The following is an 18,143-nucleotide window of genomic DNA, read 5'->3' as shown; positions in this document are numbered from 1 at the left end:
GGATAATTATTTATCATTTAACTAGCATAATCAAATGTACCTACAAGGGGTGGATCAAGGAATGTTTTCTGGGGGTGGGGCACAAGGGTCTCACAGATCTTTTCATATTTGAGATTAAAAACAAAATACATACATATAACGATTACTGTGCAACATATTCTCTTTATTTTGATATGAAAGTTATTAATATTTAATTAAGTGATTAAGGCTCCATAATATACAAAATAAAACAAACGTAATGATAACCATATTAAAAATCTTGTCTATATTTTAACCATCTGGGGGGAGAGGCACGTGCCCCCGTGTCCCTTATCAAATGCCCCTTATCTGCCTATGGTACTTACCACAGGTGTATTCTAATTATTTCTGAGTTGATTTTTCTCCATTCTGTCTGTTACACTAGGATGTCAGCTGTGTTTTGAGACAAGTCTTTGCCAATACCCTCTTATATGGTGCTGTCAATTTTGCCGGGATGTACACCAAGTACCTAACTGACCGAGGCCAGAGACGAGCGTTCCTTGAAACTCATCGCTCCACTGAGACACGCTACAGAACTCAAAAGGAGAATGATCGGCAAGAGAAACTCCTGCTCTCAGGTTGGTATTCATATGCCGAGAACCCCTTGCGCATTTCAATACCTCCACTGCATAAATGCTCAACAATAGGGTAGTTTCCTTCATCAAAGAAAACGAAAGGCATTTGCATTGATTGCGATTCGTTACCCACCATTAGTGTATTCATATTATACAAAACTTTTTGGTTTTATAAATACCGGTTTAGACAAATGGCAATGGTCAATTTTGTCCTCATTTGAAAAAGGCCATATTGGCGCCCATGCTATGCCACTCCACGTGATGTCACAGGGACCTAGATGCTATACGAGTAGATAGGAGTTTAACATCGTCTGAGGTTACCAATGCATGCATGAGGCACAGACCTCAGGGAAATATCTCTTAATAATCACCTATTAAAACTGCCTAAGGTCAGAAAGTTTTCTTTGTTTGATAAGGTATTAATAATCCTTATTTAAGTCAAGCGCTACCAGCTAGCAGGGTACTCTGCTACCTGCTAGCATCCTGCGTCGTATCAGCGCTCAAAGCCTCACCCCAAGGTCACCTCACTTGTGGCAGCAGGAACCAGAACGACGTCACACGGAGTTTTCCCAGCATTCATACTTAGCCGTCGCGTTTTCGCGCACTTGAAAATTTTCACTTTTCATTTAATCGCGATAAATAGATATCGTCATTTAAAAATCTAAAAGCATGAAATACGTACTCCTGGAGTAATAACCTTTTGATTTAGGCAATAAAAATATAATAGGAAACCACCCTATTGCCCACCGAATCAAATCCGCTCATCTAGTACTATAAGGGCTATCTAGATGAGTGGATTTGATTCAATGGGCGATTGTTGAGCGTTTCTGCAGTGGTGGTATCGATTTTGAAGATAAGAATATCAGGTACATTATTTTCATCATTTTTTTGTCACATTCAGCCTGCTTTCTTTGCCTTGTTTACTGGTGCAAAATAGCTGGCTAAGGCATAAAAATAAACTTCCCATAACTCCCTGGATTGCCCAGAAAATATTTGTATTTTGTACAATCACCTTGCAAGTTTTTTGTTACTTTTTGAGTTGTTTTAGTAACAAGAATAAAAATGTTTACTTCTTGCATCATACTTCTACACTTATATCAAATCATTATAAAATTATTACAAATTCACCACAGAAAAAAATTGAGGATAGTTTTCATTGTTTTGAAAAAGTTCTGGATATACTTTGAATATCCCAGTGATTTTTGTTTTTGCTCTTTACTGTTATTAGGTTCTCCCCAATAACTTTTCCAGCAGGGATTTCAGGAGGGGAATTATTATTGAGGGAACTCTTCCTGGGGGATCCTTACGATGGGGATTCCATTATTGGAAAATGAAATCAATACATTTCATTTACTTAGTGTTGAACATAAATTTATCACAAGTACTGATTATGTGTTCAATTTTTTACAGTGTTACCTGATTTTGTTGCCAAAGAAATTATACGTGACATTGCAAAGGAAGAAGAAAAAGGAGCTTTCACTCCATCACAGTTTCACAGAATATATATTCATAGATATGAAAATGTCAGCATTCTCTTTGCTGATATCAAAGGATTCACAGGTTTGAGAATTATTTTCCGTTATTACCTAGGTGTATTTTTTTGTGTGTATTTTATATCTCTCAGTGTTTCAGGTGTATTTTTATTTTGTCACCTCAGCATCTTAGAGTCTTTTATGCACAGTGGATAAAATGTGTTCGCCTTTTCTTTCCAGCTCTTGCCAGTCAGTGCAGCGCCCAGGAACTTGTGAGGGTGCTAAATGATTTATTTGCCAGATTCGACAAATTGGCAGCTGTAAGTTTTTACCTGATATTGTGCCAAGAGATACATATGTAATACTGTCATTAAACTGGTTACAATATTTATGTACATACTTATTACTCATTTTAGGTGCTGAAAATAAGTTGATAGGTCCATCATACTCAGGCTATAACTACAAGTAATTATAGTTCTTTGAGACAGTTCCCAGGTCTGGCTAGGCTGGCAATAAATTTTCTCCTGGAATGTACCTGAGTGTGATACAGTTAAATACATATGTATATTTAATACCACACTCTCACCTGAAATATAAAATTAAAAATAAGCCAATCAAAATTGTCATCGACTTTTGCGCTCAAAGCCTCTAAAACCACCCAGTCCATATAGTTTAAATACATAGTCACAAAAAAACTTGAGAAGTAGTGTTTTCCTAAAATGATTAAAGAGGGAACCAAAAGATTAAGTTGAATTTCAACATTATTCAGGCAGAGAAGGAATTAGTATATGGTGAAATTACACTTTAAGATTTTACTTTATGAATAAATTTAACCTTCTGAATTCTTTTTCTAGGAAAACCATTGCCTAAGAATCAAGCTTTTAGGAGATTGCTATTACTGTGTATCTGGGCTTCCAAAGGCTCGTGAAGATCATGCCCATTGTGCCGTGGAGATGGGGCTCCACATGATAAAAGCTATTCAAGCCGTTCGTCATCGAACACAAGTGAGTTCATTGATCTTTTAGAAAAATTGTTGTGAGATTGACTCTAATCTATATAAATGGAATTTGAAAAATAAATCTATATGATTTTGACATCAAACCTTGCTCATGGTAGACTTTTCGATGCTGATGTTATCTACAGCTTTAATATATCCCTGGTCCTGGCTCATTCTTGTGAAGTAGATAATAAGTACTGTGGCATCCGACATAGAGCATGTTATTCAAACCCACAGACATAACAAACAGAGCACAGGGTACAGCGAACTCAATATCTTCCGATGACTTGGTCATTGGTCCAATTGGCCAGAATTTGGAAATGAGAGAGATAATTCTCAGTTGTTATGATCACAACTCCGGACAGATATACGTCAGACTGACTTAGGTCTAATCTCATTCATAATTTTGAAATTTCATAATACCATATTTCTCCAAATATAGTCTAATGTTGAGGCTTTATTTTCGGGAAGAAATTTTTAAAATCTGTAGGAATATAGTCCCTTCTTTATTTTTACCACGGGCTTTTTTGGAAAAAAAGGGGGGACTTTATTCAGATAAATACGGTAATTAGTGAAACTTTTGTCAGGACTGCATAGAACTGTTCGTAATTGCAAAATTTTGATGCACTTATCTGTGTCCTTTATATTGAGGTTCTACTGAATGTAATTTGTGTTTCAGTTTTGTGATAGGTAGGTACCAGTTTCTGTGAATTTCTGTGCATAATTTGTATGGTGTGAAAATTTTCTATGTAAACAATTGAGAAATTATTAACTGTTCTAGAATTTTTAATTTCCAGTGCATTTTGCAGGTAGATTTGAACATGCGAATAGGGATCCATTCTGGTTCAGTCCTATGTGGAGTGCTTGGATTACGCAAGTGGCAGTTTGATGTTTGGTCGTATGATGTCACTCTGGCCAACCATCTTGAATCAGGAGGAATCCCAGGGTGAGCTATTTCTCTTTGTGCTCCATTCCTGACAGCATTCCAGCATTCTTTTATGCCTGGTCTCCTACCTTCACTCAATTACTGAGAAGATATCTTCCTTTCCATCATATCAGTACATACATATACTTCCTTCCTATATAGTTTATACTTCCTTCCCATTTGAACAGTCTTGTTGGGTGATGCATGTCACTGGTGCAGCGAGGGGGGGTTTGGGGGTTAAACCCCCCCCCCCAAGAGCTCAGATAAATTTTTAAGTTTAATCCATTTTACTTAATTGGTTAAATATTACTTATAGAAGAGTGTAAGGATTAATTAAATCTCTGAAAGCCGTAAAACTCACCATTTTGAACTGTTTACCTTAAAATTCCGCAATTTCTTAATCTTGCACCTACCAATTATCCTGGTGGGTATTCCATACCCCCACACACCCCGGTATTAGTTGCACCTAAACCCCCCCAGCCTTAATTCCTAGCTGCGCCCCTGATGCATGTATTCCACATTAACACATTCAATGCAGGCCCTATTTTCATGAAAGTCATCAGAATTGGCTGATAAAATAAGAAAGAAAAATAGGGAGAGGTTTTCGCGCCATAGCTTCCGCTCAAATACTGTTATTTACAAACAGCGCACACGGGTCGAAGGAGGGAAGCTTGCTGAAGGCCATGCACACGATCGGAAGACTCGGAAGTGGATATTAGTCACATGCGGAGGTGGAAAAAGGGCTCCCGGCTCGACCGGCAGAGCACGTCAATAGGGTGGTTTCCTATTATTTTTTTATTGCAAAAATCGAAAGATTATTACTCCTGGAGTATTCATTTAACGCTTTTAGATTTTTAAATGACGAATTCTTTTTTTCGCATTCAAACAAAAAGTGAAAATTTTCAAGCACGTGAAAATGCGACGGCTAAGTATGAATGCTGGGAGAAGCCCGTGTGACGTCATTCTGGTTCCTGGCTCCGCCATGTGAGGTGACTTTGGAGCGAAGATGTATGCAGGATGCTAGCAGGTAGCAGAGTGCCCTGCTAGCAGGTAGCACTTTGCTTAAATAAGGATTATTAATAGATTAATACCTTATCAAACAAAGGAAAATTTTCCAACCATATGCAGTTTTAATAGGTGATTATTAAGAGATATTTCCCTGAGCTCTGTGCCTCATGCATGGATTGGTAATCTCAGATGATGTAAAACTCCTATCTACTCTTATAGAAACTACCCTGTGACGTCACGTGGAGTGGCATCGCATGGGCACCAATCTGGCCTTTTTCAAATCCAGTTAAAATTGACCATTTCCATTCGTCTAAACTGGGATTTCTAGAACCAAATAATTTGTATATTATGAATACACTAATGTTGTGTAGTAAATTGCAATCAATGCCTTTCATTTTCTTTGATGACGGAAACTACCCTATTGACTTGCTCCATATCTCGGCTTGGACAAGACCACGTCAATTGACGTGCTCCGGGCTGAATGTGTTAACAATACTTGGGCTATCATCCAGAAATTTCCAGGTCATATACAGAGCAGGCCATTATCAACATCTAACTGCATTTCAAATTTGTAAACTTTATCACATAACTATTTACTTATTTATAAAAAATTTATATTTGAGATGCAGGAAAATGTTTACAAGAAACACTAGATAGGTACCTACCCTGAAAATTTCAAAATAATAGCCTAAATTCAATATTTTAACATTATCATAGAGGATCTCATAAATTACAATGGAATACTAGGCACTGCTCCTGTTACTAACTTGATTTTTTCCAAAGTAATGAATACTAGTCTGCATTTTATTTTTTGCCTAATTCCAATCTCTCTCATTTAGGCGTGTTCACATTTCAAAAGCAACCTTGGACTGCCTCAACAATGCATATGATGTTGAACCTGGTAATGGAGAAACACGGGATCCATATCTCAGGGTAATTACAATTATATTTGATATTTAGAGTGTTTCTTAATAGTGCTTATTTTCCGAATACTGAGTGCTGGCTTGACTAAAATGGTTCTCATGTGTTTAGCCATAAGATTGCCAGTACATACTTTCATGTTCTTTATACCAAAACTACTTTGATGGGATAGTCATAGTGGGCTGGGGAAGGACATTGTATCCTCAATTCACAATCAGTGAGAATGATTTATTTTGTAAGGCCAGCAGTTTATCACACTGAGACTGACCATAATTTATAGATTAAACTCCAGATAGGGGTTCTATATTTTGGCAAAATTTAAGTCTCTTCATAGCACGTAAGGGTTTTCAAGGCTACTTTTGTGCTCCCTAGAGATAGCGCATCAATGTCAGGGTACACACTGTAGACATGCCCATTCTCAGGTGCTTAATGTGCATCTTACTTTCCTTTTTTGGACATTTTAGCGCAGGAGACCTCCACTTTGCAAATTAAATCTATTCAGGAGGACAGATTATGAAGTGAATTCCATCACATATTCAATTGGCATTAATTTTGTATAATGATAGTGGTGTAGTGGGGGGGAGGGGTCCGTGAGGTCTGAACAATACCCCTCCCCTCACCCAAAATATAAAAACACAATTATGCATGCACTTTGCTTCATCATAAAAGATAATACAATAATTGAAAAATCATAGATTTACAAAAGATTTCTTTGAAAAATGAATTTTTTTTTCAGTAATGAAAAGAGTAAAATTAGTTTATGACCCTCCACTTAGTACAAATCCCTTCATTTAGTCGTTTTTCAAAAATTTTACCCCGGATCCCCTCTATCTTACCCTTGAACAAAATTCCTGGGTACGACAGTGGATGAGGAGTCAAGATAAAGAGCATTAGTACCAATCCATTAAGTGTACATGATAGTGCCAATATAAATGAAATATGTATCCTGGATTATGAGTATTGAAAATATTAGTAAACCAATATTTAACATTAATATGTATTACTAGTATTACTAATTTGAAATTATAAAAAGAACATGCAATATCAGCTCAAAATCATGTCAAATCCATTGAAAGTTGAACCCATGGTAAAAGGGGGCTCTATAGGCCATTTTACACTGGGCACTTCATTACGCAATCTGAATTTGCCTGTTAACGCCAACCTACACAATCACAACACATGCTCCAAAAACAACATACACACCCTCCAATACTCCTACAGGGTCTGTTTAAAAGGTCCCCACCATTGCCATTGCCACTGTGTACAATAAGATTCCTATCACCATCCGTTCCATTTCCTCATCAATACAATTCAAAGCCAAACTGAAAAATATGTTAATTGAAAAGAGCTACTACAATCTAAATGAGTTTTTAACCAGTGTTGTGTATTAACCTATGACCTCAATCCCACTGATAGCTGTGTGTTTGTATAGCTTGTTTGTATCGTATTTTATTATATGTTAGTATTTTATGCTGTATTATCTTGACGAAACTCATGGATGATTATCCCAATGAAGTTAATAAATATTATTATTATTATTTATTTATGTACGAAGATGTAATCAAAATTGTGTCGGGCCGTGTTTCAACATGTTTCCAGTGCTAATCATCGCAAGGGCATGCCCTGTGTAAAACGGCCTTTACATATGTATATTCAACAAGCCTTTTTTCTTTCACTTGACCCAGGACCATGGTGTAGAAACATTCCTGGTGAGGCAAGTGGAGCCTCTTCACCCGAGGCCAAGGAGACCAGCAGGAGGTAACGGAGGACGATACTCGAGGCCACGGCTGTGGTCGGAGGATGAGAAGACAGGAGCAGCCCACGCAGTGATGGCCAAGAATGCAGTGAATAACGTGGCAGCAGCTGCAGCCAGTCGGGCAAACTCGTCAGCTGTAGCGCAAGTTCAAATCCACATCACCCACGGGCCCAGCAACCAAAGCAACAGCAGTGGCGGTGGGAGCGGTTTTGAGGAAGAAGCAAATGTTGAGTGGACTCCTGAAATCCCATTTGAAAATGTAAGTTTCAGATGTTGATAGAAAACAGGTTTTTGGGTGAATGAAACCTAAATGAGGCTGATTTTTTAAAATTAATTTTGCACTCAATGTTCACAAAAATATGTCTTTAAGATGTTGCATACGGGAGTGTTTAAAACCCTCATACCCCTCTATTCCGGCAGGTACCGTATAAGCTTGTTTAAGAGGCGCACACGTGTAAGAGGCGCACCACTATTTTGAGGATCGAAGCTATAAAGAAAAAATTTTGCGAAATTTTTTTTTATCCTATAGTGCGGTGTTGCAGGCGTATGCCAGGAATTTCCACAGCTATCGAAATGTCCTCTTTCAGTACTATTTGAAAGTGGAAATTTTGCTAACTGCGGCGGCATAAGATGGAGTAGAAAGAGTTCCGTTCCTCTCTTCGCATACACCATCGCTCTACGTTGCTTGTCCTACTCACGAACAATTTTGTTTAAAAGCTCTCACAGGAGTATTGCAATAGAATTGCAACCGCGGAAAATTTTAAGGCAAAACACGACAGGCACATAGCATGAACCTTCCCAAGAGCTTGGACAACAATCGGGGCAATCTCAGCGCCGTAGGATAATAACCACGTCGTAGATTTAAGGCCCCTTGCACACACACCGATTTTGGACGGCCGGTAAAATATCGGCCGTTCATATTCCAATAGTGAACAATTGGAGAGCATTGGAGCTTGCACACGTACCGACCACACGCCGGCACCGGCAAAATGCCGCTTAGCTGCCGGCCATTGTCATTGTGGATCGCCTGCGCCGGCTCAAAAATATAGCAAGTTATCGTTTGACCGGTAAAAATCCGGCGTGTGTGCAAGAATCGCTCTTCCGGTAAAATATCGGCCGATATTTTACCGGCCGTCCAAAATCGGTGCGTGTGCAAGGGGCCTAACGGAACTACACTCGGCTCTCCATCAGCCAATGCCTCTACGTTTTTTTCCTTTCCGAGACTCCACAGGAAAATATCAAGTTACAGGGGAACAATGGAAACGTGTTTCATCCCTACCCCATTTCACCAACTGACCTTTTTCGGTCTACCAGGTTCAATTCTCCGAGTTTCTGGGGGTCAAATGCTAGGTAAGTCACCTTCTGAGCTCGAAGATATCTCGATATCTTTCAGCAATTGTATGACACACAAGAGGTTCTAAAAAGAATTAGACCTAACGCGACGCATATCTGATAGCATTTAAGATTTTTGAGCAATAATTGATTGACACAAAGATCTATAGCTAAAACAAGGCTACTAATATTCAACATAGTCCAAACAGCACAATTTCGGAAGAAACAAGCGTAGCATTAGCGCATTCAAACAAGACGAGACGGACTGGAAACTTCAGGCAACGCAAACTGCGTATATCACATTGCTGCGCCTTCGCCCCTTCGCTTTTAAGGCAACGACGTCACATGCAAGATCGGACGTGTTCTTCCCTTGCTCCTTCGCTCATAGCCTCGTAGCTTTAAATACGGAGGGGAGGGAGCGCGCTCCTTCCCCTCGACCTCTCCTTCAGCGCTCTTCACTTATAAGCATTTCCGATTTCTTTTATCCACCATTAAGTCCAACAATGAGCACACTCGTTCGAATTTTTTAAACCGCAGGTTTTGACACCAATATTACTATATGCAGTATAAATGCCGCGGGATGCCAACTCGTGGCAATAAATTTAGCGCGCGCTCCGGAGTGAATCACCCTGCGCGATCTTTTCAATACCGACCCTCCCGATCCCGATTCAATAGCCTCTGGGATACCGACGTGACGGCGCGATGCTTGCAAAAAATTCAAACAGGAGCATTTTTAAAATACGTCATTAAGGGAAAAACTCCCCTGCCTGCCGCTTGATTTTGACCCAGGGTTTCAGATGACTGACTCACGCTGAAAACCAAGGCCACTCAGCTCCCCTTGAACTTGCGACCGGGGAAGGGGAGGGGGAAGATAAGAAGTTTGTGTAAGAGGCGCACCCCCATTTTCGGCTGCAATGTCTGGGAAAAAAGGTGCGCCTCTTACACGCGCTTATACGGTATTTAAGCCTGAACACATATGCGCTCTTCTCTTTAAAGTGCGATTGTTCCTAATTTTTAACTAATTTTCAATGGAACTATTGTACTTTTTGAACTCAGGTATGATGTTGGTAATCCTTTTTGGTGAGACAAAAATGCAAGAAAATAGCCACTTCGAATACTTGACTTTATTTAAACAAAAAATATATGCTGACTTTTTTAAGGGCATAACATATGCAAAATTATATTGTTTTATGATAATTGCCCATTACATATGCTCAAAGCACAAATAAGTCAAAATGGGATAAATGAAAGGAGTCAACAGCCAGAATTCTCGTTATCCATCCTTTACGTATGGCTCAGGAATACTGATGATTCTCGTGATCTGTATTCAATGTGCTAGCAGGTGTCCAATTTTTCCAACAGCAGACATCACCAGGCATGCATTTCAGATCCTTTATCGCAAATATACTGGTTGTCCAAGATTAACATTGCATCATCAAGTAGAAAAATGGGGTTAGTTTCGCCAAAAACCATACAAATTGCTGTAAAAACCAAAATTATGCTTAGAATTACAAAAATTTACATTCCTGAATATCAAGGAGCCGTTTAAATTTGTATGCATTTTATTAATTCAGCTATATATTCTGTTTGCATAATGCTGAGATTTATATTTGGTCATTGCCAGATGCTATGAAATGAAATTATGTATGTATATGGAAGAAAAGGGTGCCAGAGGATTGGTGCTCCTGGACTGGTGGTCTCCTCTGCAGATGTATCACAGGTAGCCAAATTTTTTTTTGTGGGGGGGGGGGGCAACCCTACGGATGAGGGCATTACATTTCTCTACCTTTCTCTCATCAAAAGCCTTTGTAACCAAAACTCGTCATTCATCATGTCCTTTGTAGTAGCCAATCTAGCAGGTTGGCTAGCATGAGTGTGGTGTGTGTGATTTGGCAACGCTGTGCGTTATTGGCGAACAATGGCCCTGTTTAAGTCCACTGGATCTAGGCAAAGACGCAAGTCGCCATTTGGCTTTTCAGTGATAACAAGATTACTGATCCATTCATTACCAGTTACAGTTTCCAATTTAGAAATAACCATCTTGGCTTGAAGCCGTTCTAGCTCAAGTCTTAATCTTTCTTTTAGTACAGAAGGCACCAACACCTTAATCTATGAAGGGGAAGGTGTTGTAGCCAGTCTCGTAGGTTGGCTAGCATGAGTGTGGTGTGTGTGAGTTGGCAACGCTGTTAATATGTGGTCGGGGGACTTCCGGTTCCGGTAGTTGAAAATGTAACTTGTAATGGTGATGGGATTAAAGCAGAAGCTCTTTAAAGTATCCACGACTTGCTTATTTTGTAACGTGCATCCTCCTCTATGTTTAAGTAAATATAACATCCTTCCCTTTAATAGCTGAACTCCTCGGCTCTTGATCTGGACGATGACCCATTCGAGATGGAGGAGGGGGACGAAGATGATGATGACTACGATGGTGAGGACCAGAATGGGAGCAAGCCGAAGCTGTCCCGCCTAAACGGCTCATGCAGGGCGAGCCAGAGACGCAGGTGTGGCGATGGTGGGGAGAGGGGGGGACCACTCACGATGGCCGAAGAGGTTGACGAAATTATAGACCAGTACATAGAGATCGACTCAAACAAGAGAATGCGGGATGCCAACGTCAATCCATGGACACTCCAGTTCAATGAAGAGGAGATGGAAGCAAAAGTAAGCATTAGTAATATTTTGTAAGAATCCTGACTAATTTGATAGTCAGTGCTGAAAATATTATGAATCCAATTCTGTTCACCCCACATTATGAACTCTTAATATGAGCCATCTATCGATAGTACATAAAAGGTGCCAAATATAGCTTAAGCTATATCATAAGCCATGAAAATATACATTGATGGGATGTAATATTTCTTTTATACAATAGTTATAAGATGTTTTATAAAATGTGCATACAATTTTATTTACTATGATATCAGTAATTTTTACAGCAGATTATTATTCACTGGCATATTGTAATATAATCAGTAGCATATGATGCATAATTCACTGTACATGGTGTAAAATATTTGCATATCATTTACATGCATTTCATAATATTCATAACGTATGTATATTATAACTAATGAAATTTTATTTATAATTTATATATTAAACACCTTTTGTACAGCAAAATGCAGGTTATTTTTTCATTTCTTATAATACATACTTGCATGCTATAAAGGTACTGATATTGACTGGCAGTTCACAGCATTAAATCGTGATCATAAGTGCCCTTTAGACATTACATTTAAAAAGTATGTACTAATTTACTTTCTCTATTTCATACCTAAGAATGTGCAGATACTGATGTAAAAAAAAGCCACTTTTTTGCCAAGTAGATTTCATGGTAGTCCTCTTTTTTTTATTGATTTTTTACCATTAATCATCCTGGTGGACAGATTAATACCATAGAGTAGGGATCTACTGTATTTGTATGCACAGCTGTTTGGTACTATGTAGAGGTATCCAGTTATGAGTACATATTCTTATTTGTTTTGAATGTTTGGAATCCACCTCTGTCTAATCTTAAGGAATTGATTAAATTTCTGATACAGATACAGAGCCTAAATTTAAGGTAATTTTTTTTCTAAAATTTGCATGCTATGAGTTCTACATGAAATATTGTTTATTTTTCTAGTTCTGCCAGCTTAGAGAAGACATGTTCAAATCAAATATGGTTTGCTGCTTTATTCTCTGGATGATAGTGGTAGCCTGTCAAGCAATCATTCTTCCAAGGTAAAGTGAAAAAACTTTAAATTTTTTATTCATTCTATTGATACTAAATACATGGGTGGGTACCTATTTCTATTACTCTTGGCTTATAATGTTTATCTTCATCTGATGAGAATGTTGATACAATTGCAAAAAAGTCAGATAATATTTGGAGAAACAACAATGAAAACATAGCACAACTTTTATTATTATCTGCCTGGATGAAAGAGAAAGCCCAAACAGATAATAAAAAGAGATAGTTAATATATTTATTATCATTCTCTTGGCATATTTTACCATATATGAGTTGATTCTTGCTCTTGGTTATCAGCTCTTATTATTAAAAAGTGTTTCAATACCATTGCTTCCTTATCAACTCAATGCAAATGAGAAGTACCTAATTCTGTCCTGGCCATCTCCAATCTCATAAGCATTTAAAAAGTAATAATTTGAGTTTTACAACAATATACACAATATTTATCAGAAATAACATCTAAGAATTTTTTAGCGAACTCATTGAATTTTTTTTTGCAGCCATTACTTTTTTTGATGCAAAGTACTAATTCAAATTTTTGTTCATTTTTAGGTCAGCTTTATTGATGAGTGCTCTTTGTGGAGCAACAATTGGAATGGGACTGTCTCTCATTCTTGTGATGGCGGAGGAATTTCCGAAAGCCCTCCCTCTGAGGTTGCAAAAGGCCTCATCGAAGCTAGCTCATGATAGGGGCAGTCGTACATTATTCATTTGCTTCGTCATTGCCCTCATGTCTACAGCATCATCAGTCAGCTTGGTAAGTTGATGGAAGGTACATAGTTTAGCCTTTTCCTTTTAAGAGTATTTTTTCACATTCCTCTAAATAGGTAGTGTTCTTCTTCAAATTGTAGACATAATTCTTTGCAAAAGATATCACTGCCATCGGAAGCAAAATCCTATGTACTTACAACAAGTAATTTAGCTCATAGATTATGCTTAGAGGAAGTTGTTTTAAAGATAACCTTCTGTAAAGTGCATTGGTAATCACAGAAATAAATATTTCCACCACTTAGGTCACTGTCAAGACTATCCACACTTTAAATTTGAATTTCAAATCATATGACTGGTTGTTGAATACTTTAAAATTGCACCAGGCATTACATGTTTTAAATACACCGAGGATGAAGTTCACCATGAAAAAATATTTGACTTATTGCCATAAAAAATATTGACCTCTGGTTGCTTTGGCCGAGTCCGTGGTAACTACGTGCCTCTTTTCTCCTCCCTCTCCCACGACAGACCTGCCAGTAAAAGTGTAGAAACATTTAGAGAAATATTAAGCAATCCTCTATATTATTTCTACTGTATAGATACCTTTTTCTCAACTTATACGCAACCAAACTCTACAAATGAGGTACCAAAATGCAAAGAGAGCAAAAGAGGACATGCGACGGCATATCTTACTTCCTAAATATTGCTATTGTTTCCTAAAATTGGTTTTTAAAAATTAAAAAAAAAATAATCGATTAAAAAAAATAATCAATTCCGGCAAGATTGTCCTCATCCCAAGAATACAGTTAATGCCGTCGGATCCCACCATGCGTTTTAATTTGACCCGCAGACAATTTCCCATTAAGGTTTCCTATGCGATGACTATTAGCAAGGCTCAGGGTCAGACTTTGCAAAGAGCTGGCTTATTCCTGCCTGACCCTGTATTCTCTCATGGCCAACTTTATGTAGCATTCTTTAGGGTAAGATCTTTTCAAAGTATTTTTGTAAATATTAAGGAAAACGCTAAACAAATATTAACAGAGGATAGTGTAATTACTTCCAATGTTGTGTTTAAAGAGGCCATCTGACCTCAATTTGTACATGAACATTCCAATTAAATTTGTACATAAGACCTTGCCTTTTTTTTCTACATTTTAATATTAGAAACATGCCTATCCCTCTGTGGACCAGCATTGAAAAGAGCGGGGGAAGCCCACTGGGAGCGGGTGCATCACGCTCGTACTGACTTTATTAGTGATATTTAATGTAAATATTATAAATACTAGTCTTCAATTCATCGTACAGTATACATTGGTACCAATCAATTTTCTATTGATCCATTGGTTTCGAAGTTAGCAGAGATTTCTGTTGTTTATTACAAATCTACCATTTTTCGAGGAATAAATAATTTGTTTCCTATGGTTTGTCAATAATAGACCTGGCTTTCTTGTATAAAAATTCCAAATTATGAAAAACTAAAACTAAGGGAATACCAAGCACTCAAGTTGGGCAACATGATTTTACGTGCCAAAAACTGGTACCTTTATAGGAAAAGTTAAGTTCTGGAAATAGTATGAAATTTTTTTGAAGTAAATGATCCAACATAAAAATAAATTCTCTATCTTTTGCTTTTTGTTGCATTGGAATTGATTCCTTTGTTTAGACGATAGAGCTCCTCAAGCGTGGGTGTCTTGCTTTTCTTTACAGACAGTACCTACATAATTGAGTACAATACTTTCCCAATTTGAAGTAAGAGGATGCTTTTTATACTCTATAGGTAATGTGTCCAGTCTACTCGGGAAGCACCGGCATGGATAACCAAGCAGAGGCCAACCAATCCGCGTTCACAGTGACGGACCACGCCTTGTTGGCTCCGCCCCCACCGAACCCTTCGCACTCCCTCAGCCAAACGATATTCTCCCTCCTCTTTGCCCCCACGCTCATCTCCTCGGCAAACTCAGACTCCTCCGTGGTGGCTTCCATGTCCCTCTCGTCTAATTCGTCATCCCCACACTCGTCTTTGTCTTCCTCCGTCTCGGCCTCCCTCACCGCCTCCTCCTCGCATCGGCACCACGGTCTTCCATTGCTGCCCTCTCCACTCGCCCTCACGCAAACGTACATGAAGGCCTTCTCCCCTCATCGCAACTTCAGCTTCGCCAAGAGATCCATCAATTCTCCGTCTTGCTCAAAGGGTGGAGGTGTCTGCACCACTGGGACGAATACATCCTCTCCTCCACCGCACCCTCTGGAGAATTTTTCTCCGGGTGCATTGACCAAGCATTCTTCTGTGTCGAGGACCTCAAGGAGCTATGGGCAAGGGAAATCTGAAGGCGGAAATGCTGAAACAGTCATGTCCCTGTCCAACGAGGACTCGAAGCCATCGCCATTGTCTTCCACGACTGAAACTGCGTCCTCGGACGACACCTCCCCAAATGGTTCATCCACCGACAACACAACGGAGCCAAATGGGAGCGGAGAGAGTGACATTAGTCTGAATGATTGTGACCACCCCGAGTATGTTGTTTTCACGTGGGTTTTGTGTTTGGTGGCTCTTGCCACTTGTCTGAGGCTGCATTACTTGATAAAGACGCTCCTAGGGGTGATCATGTTTGCGGTCTACGCTTCCCTCATCCTGGTGGCATATCCTGATGTGTTCAGCAATGCTGTAGTGTCACAAAGGTATGTTATTCATTGTCTTTTTTTCTCTTTGAAGAATTTTAATGTTAATTGCATGACTTGTAGAAAATAGATCTGCAAGTAGTAAACACACACGGCCTTGCCAAGAAACTATGGTACTTAGATTAGCAACCTCAGTCAGGTGAAAAATAGAATAGAAAGATAGAAAAATGCTTTGGCAATAATGAAAAATTTTGAGCATGGCATATATATTACCCATATACTTTGCTGCCCCTGCAGATCTCCAGGGTACTCGAAATCTTATTCCCCTTGTTCTGGCTAGTATTAGTTGACTTGAGTCTCAAGACTGGCTGGAGAATGTAAGTGATTTTTAAACCTGGTCTTGACAGCTTGGATTTTACTGTTTGGACGTGTTTAGAAAATGTATCAGAAATCTATCTCAAACTGGGCATATTCAAAGTTACCTTTCATGAAGAACCAATTCAAGAACCTTCTAACCTTTTGTCAGGCACAATATTTAAACTGCTGAGTCAAGGCGATATGTGCCTGATAGGCACATATTTGAAAAAGTTCTTAGCAAGGCTCAGTGGTACACCGTTAAAGTTTAAAGCACCATTATTAGTGTAGTCTAACACTTACATGATGTCTTTCATGCTATGCATAGACCACTTTACATGCCATCATACAGCCCCAGACTGATCAAGTATGGTGCGAGGCTAGGCTATTAAGTTTTATGATATGTAATGTATTTTAGCATATGAATTATATAAGATCAGTGCTATTAATTTGCTAACTAATTTAGCTGATAATGCTTTTAATTTGCTTTATTATGCCATTATTTTGTTTAACTATGCTAAATAATCTGCCTCTGATCTGTCAGCATAAATGCGAAAAGGGAAAGGCTGCATAGGGCATGTCAAAACAAACAGCGACAGCTATGAGCGCTAAGGGTCTAAACCACCGATAGCACGGAAAATGAAAAAAAAACTGTCAGATCCATTGTGCCCGACCGAAGCTTAAGAACCTTAATTCTAAAGAACCAGTATAAGTTTGTCATAAGCAGAATGTATTGCCATATTTCTCTGTTCTTTGTCTCACCGAAAAATTTAGGATAATGAAGGGTACAGTGTAATATCTACCATATATGTCTGAATATAGTCCCCCCTTTTTTTCCAAAAATGCATGTGGTAAAAGTAAAGGGGGGGACTATATTCAAACGCATTTTTTTAACTTTTCCCAAAACTGAAGCCTCAAAATTGGGGGGGGGGGGCGAGGACTATATTCAGAGGGGGACTATATTCGGAGAAATACGGTACTTGTCCACTCCCAGGTTATGTGAATTTTTTAAATTTATCTTGTATTAAGGAAATTACTGTGTAAATCTCCATATTTCTTTACGAACATTTTCTTTTTTCAGAATGGATTTACCTCTTTCATCGCAAATGCTTATTTTGCTGCTACTCTTCCTGCAAGTCGTCTCTTATCACGCAAGGCTGGTCGAGGTGACATCAAGGCTGGACTTCCTGTGGAAGCAGCAAGCACGCCGTGAGCTGGCAGAAATGATGGAGACACGGGCAAACAATGCTCAGCTGCTAAAGAACATTCTTCCAGATCATGTAGCTCAACATTTTTTGACACAAGACCGCAGGCCGGAGGTTTGTAATTCTCATTACGGTTGAAGGGGAAAGGTCAATTTTAAATTAAAGTTGGATTTCATTGTTGATGAGGCAGAGGCAAAGTTGGATTTCATGAGGCAGCTGCCTCCCCCTGTAAGCAAAAAAAAAATTAGGTTGAAACTATAATTATGTGTAAATTTTCTTTTAACAAAAAATGATAGTATATGACATGGAAATAAAATCATAATTTTTTCAAGTAAATAATTGTATAAACTAATAATGCACTGTCGTAATTTTCTTAAAATTTTGGCTTCATTATTCTTTTCTGTGCAAAAATGTTACTACTTGAACGACCATGGCTTGTCCACCCTTGTTTTGATCCTGGTACGCTCATGGCTTCAATACCAAGTTGGGAAGTTTGTTTTTAGTGGATGCCATAAAG

At 38.6% G+C, this 18,143-nt stretch overlaps 1 protein-coding gene across 2 annotated transcripts in view; it reads left to right on the top strand.

Moving 5' to 3' along the window:
- The window catches only part of LOC124161226 (adenylate cyclase type 8-like), a 425,580-nt gene that overhangs the window by 394,270 nt on the left and 13,167 nt on the right, over positions 1-18,143 (top strand). The window contains exons 7-18 of one of the 2 annotated variants that reach the window (XM_046537495.1): positions 404-596; positions 2,004-2,153; positions 2,306-2,385; positions 2,920-3,069; positions 3,872-4,008; positions 5,835-5,928; positions 7,602-7,931; positions 11,354-11,665; positions 12,630-12,727; positions 13,290-13,494; positions 15,226-16,127; positions 17,503-17,740. In XM_046537495.1, the coding sequence (XP_046393451.1) occupies positions 404-596; positions 2,004-2,153; positions 2,306-2,385; positions 2,920-3,069; positions 3,872-4,008; positions 5,835-5,928; positions 7,602-7,931; positions 11,354-11,665; positions 12,630-12,727; positions 13,290-13,494; positions 15,226-16,127; positions 17,503-17,740 (2,889 nt within the window). Of the gene's footprint in view, positions 1-403; positions 597-2,003; positions 2,154-2,305; positions 2,386-2,919; positions 3,070-3,859; positions 4,009-5,834; positions 5,929-7,601; positions 7,932-11,353; positions 11,666-12,629; positions 12,728-13,289; positions 13,495-15,225; positions 16,128-17,502; positions 17,741-18,143 lie in introns of both variants that reach the window. The other variant, XM_046537494.1, reaches the window with a different exon arrangement.

This window comes from Ischnura elegans, chromosome 6 (genome assembly GCF_921293095.1).
Source record: "Ischnura elegans chromosome 6, ioIscEleg1.1, whole genome shotgun sequence".
In the NCBI taxonomy this organism is placed as follows: domain Eukaryota; kingdom Metazoa; phylum Arthropoda; class Insecta; order Odonata; family Coenagrionidae; genus Ischnura; species Ischnura elegans.
This window is presented reverse-complemented; position numbering and strand designations above follow the sequence as displayed.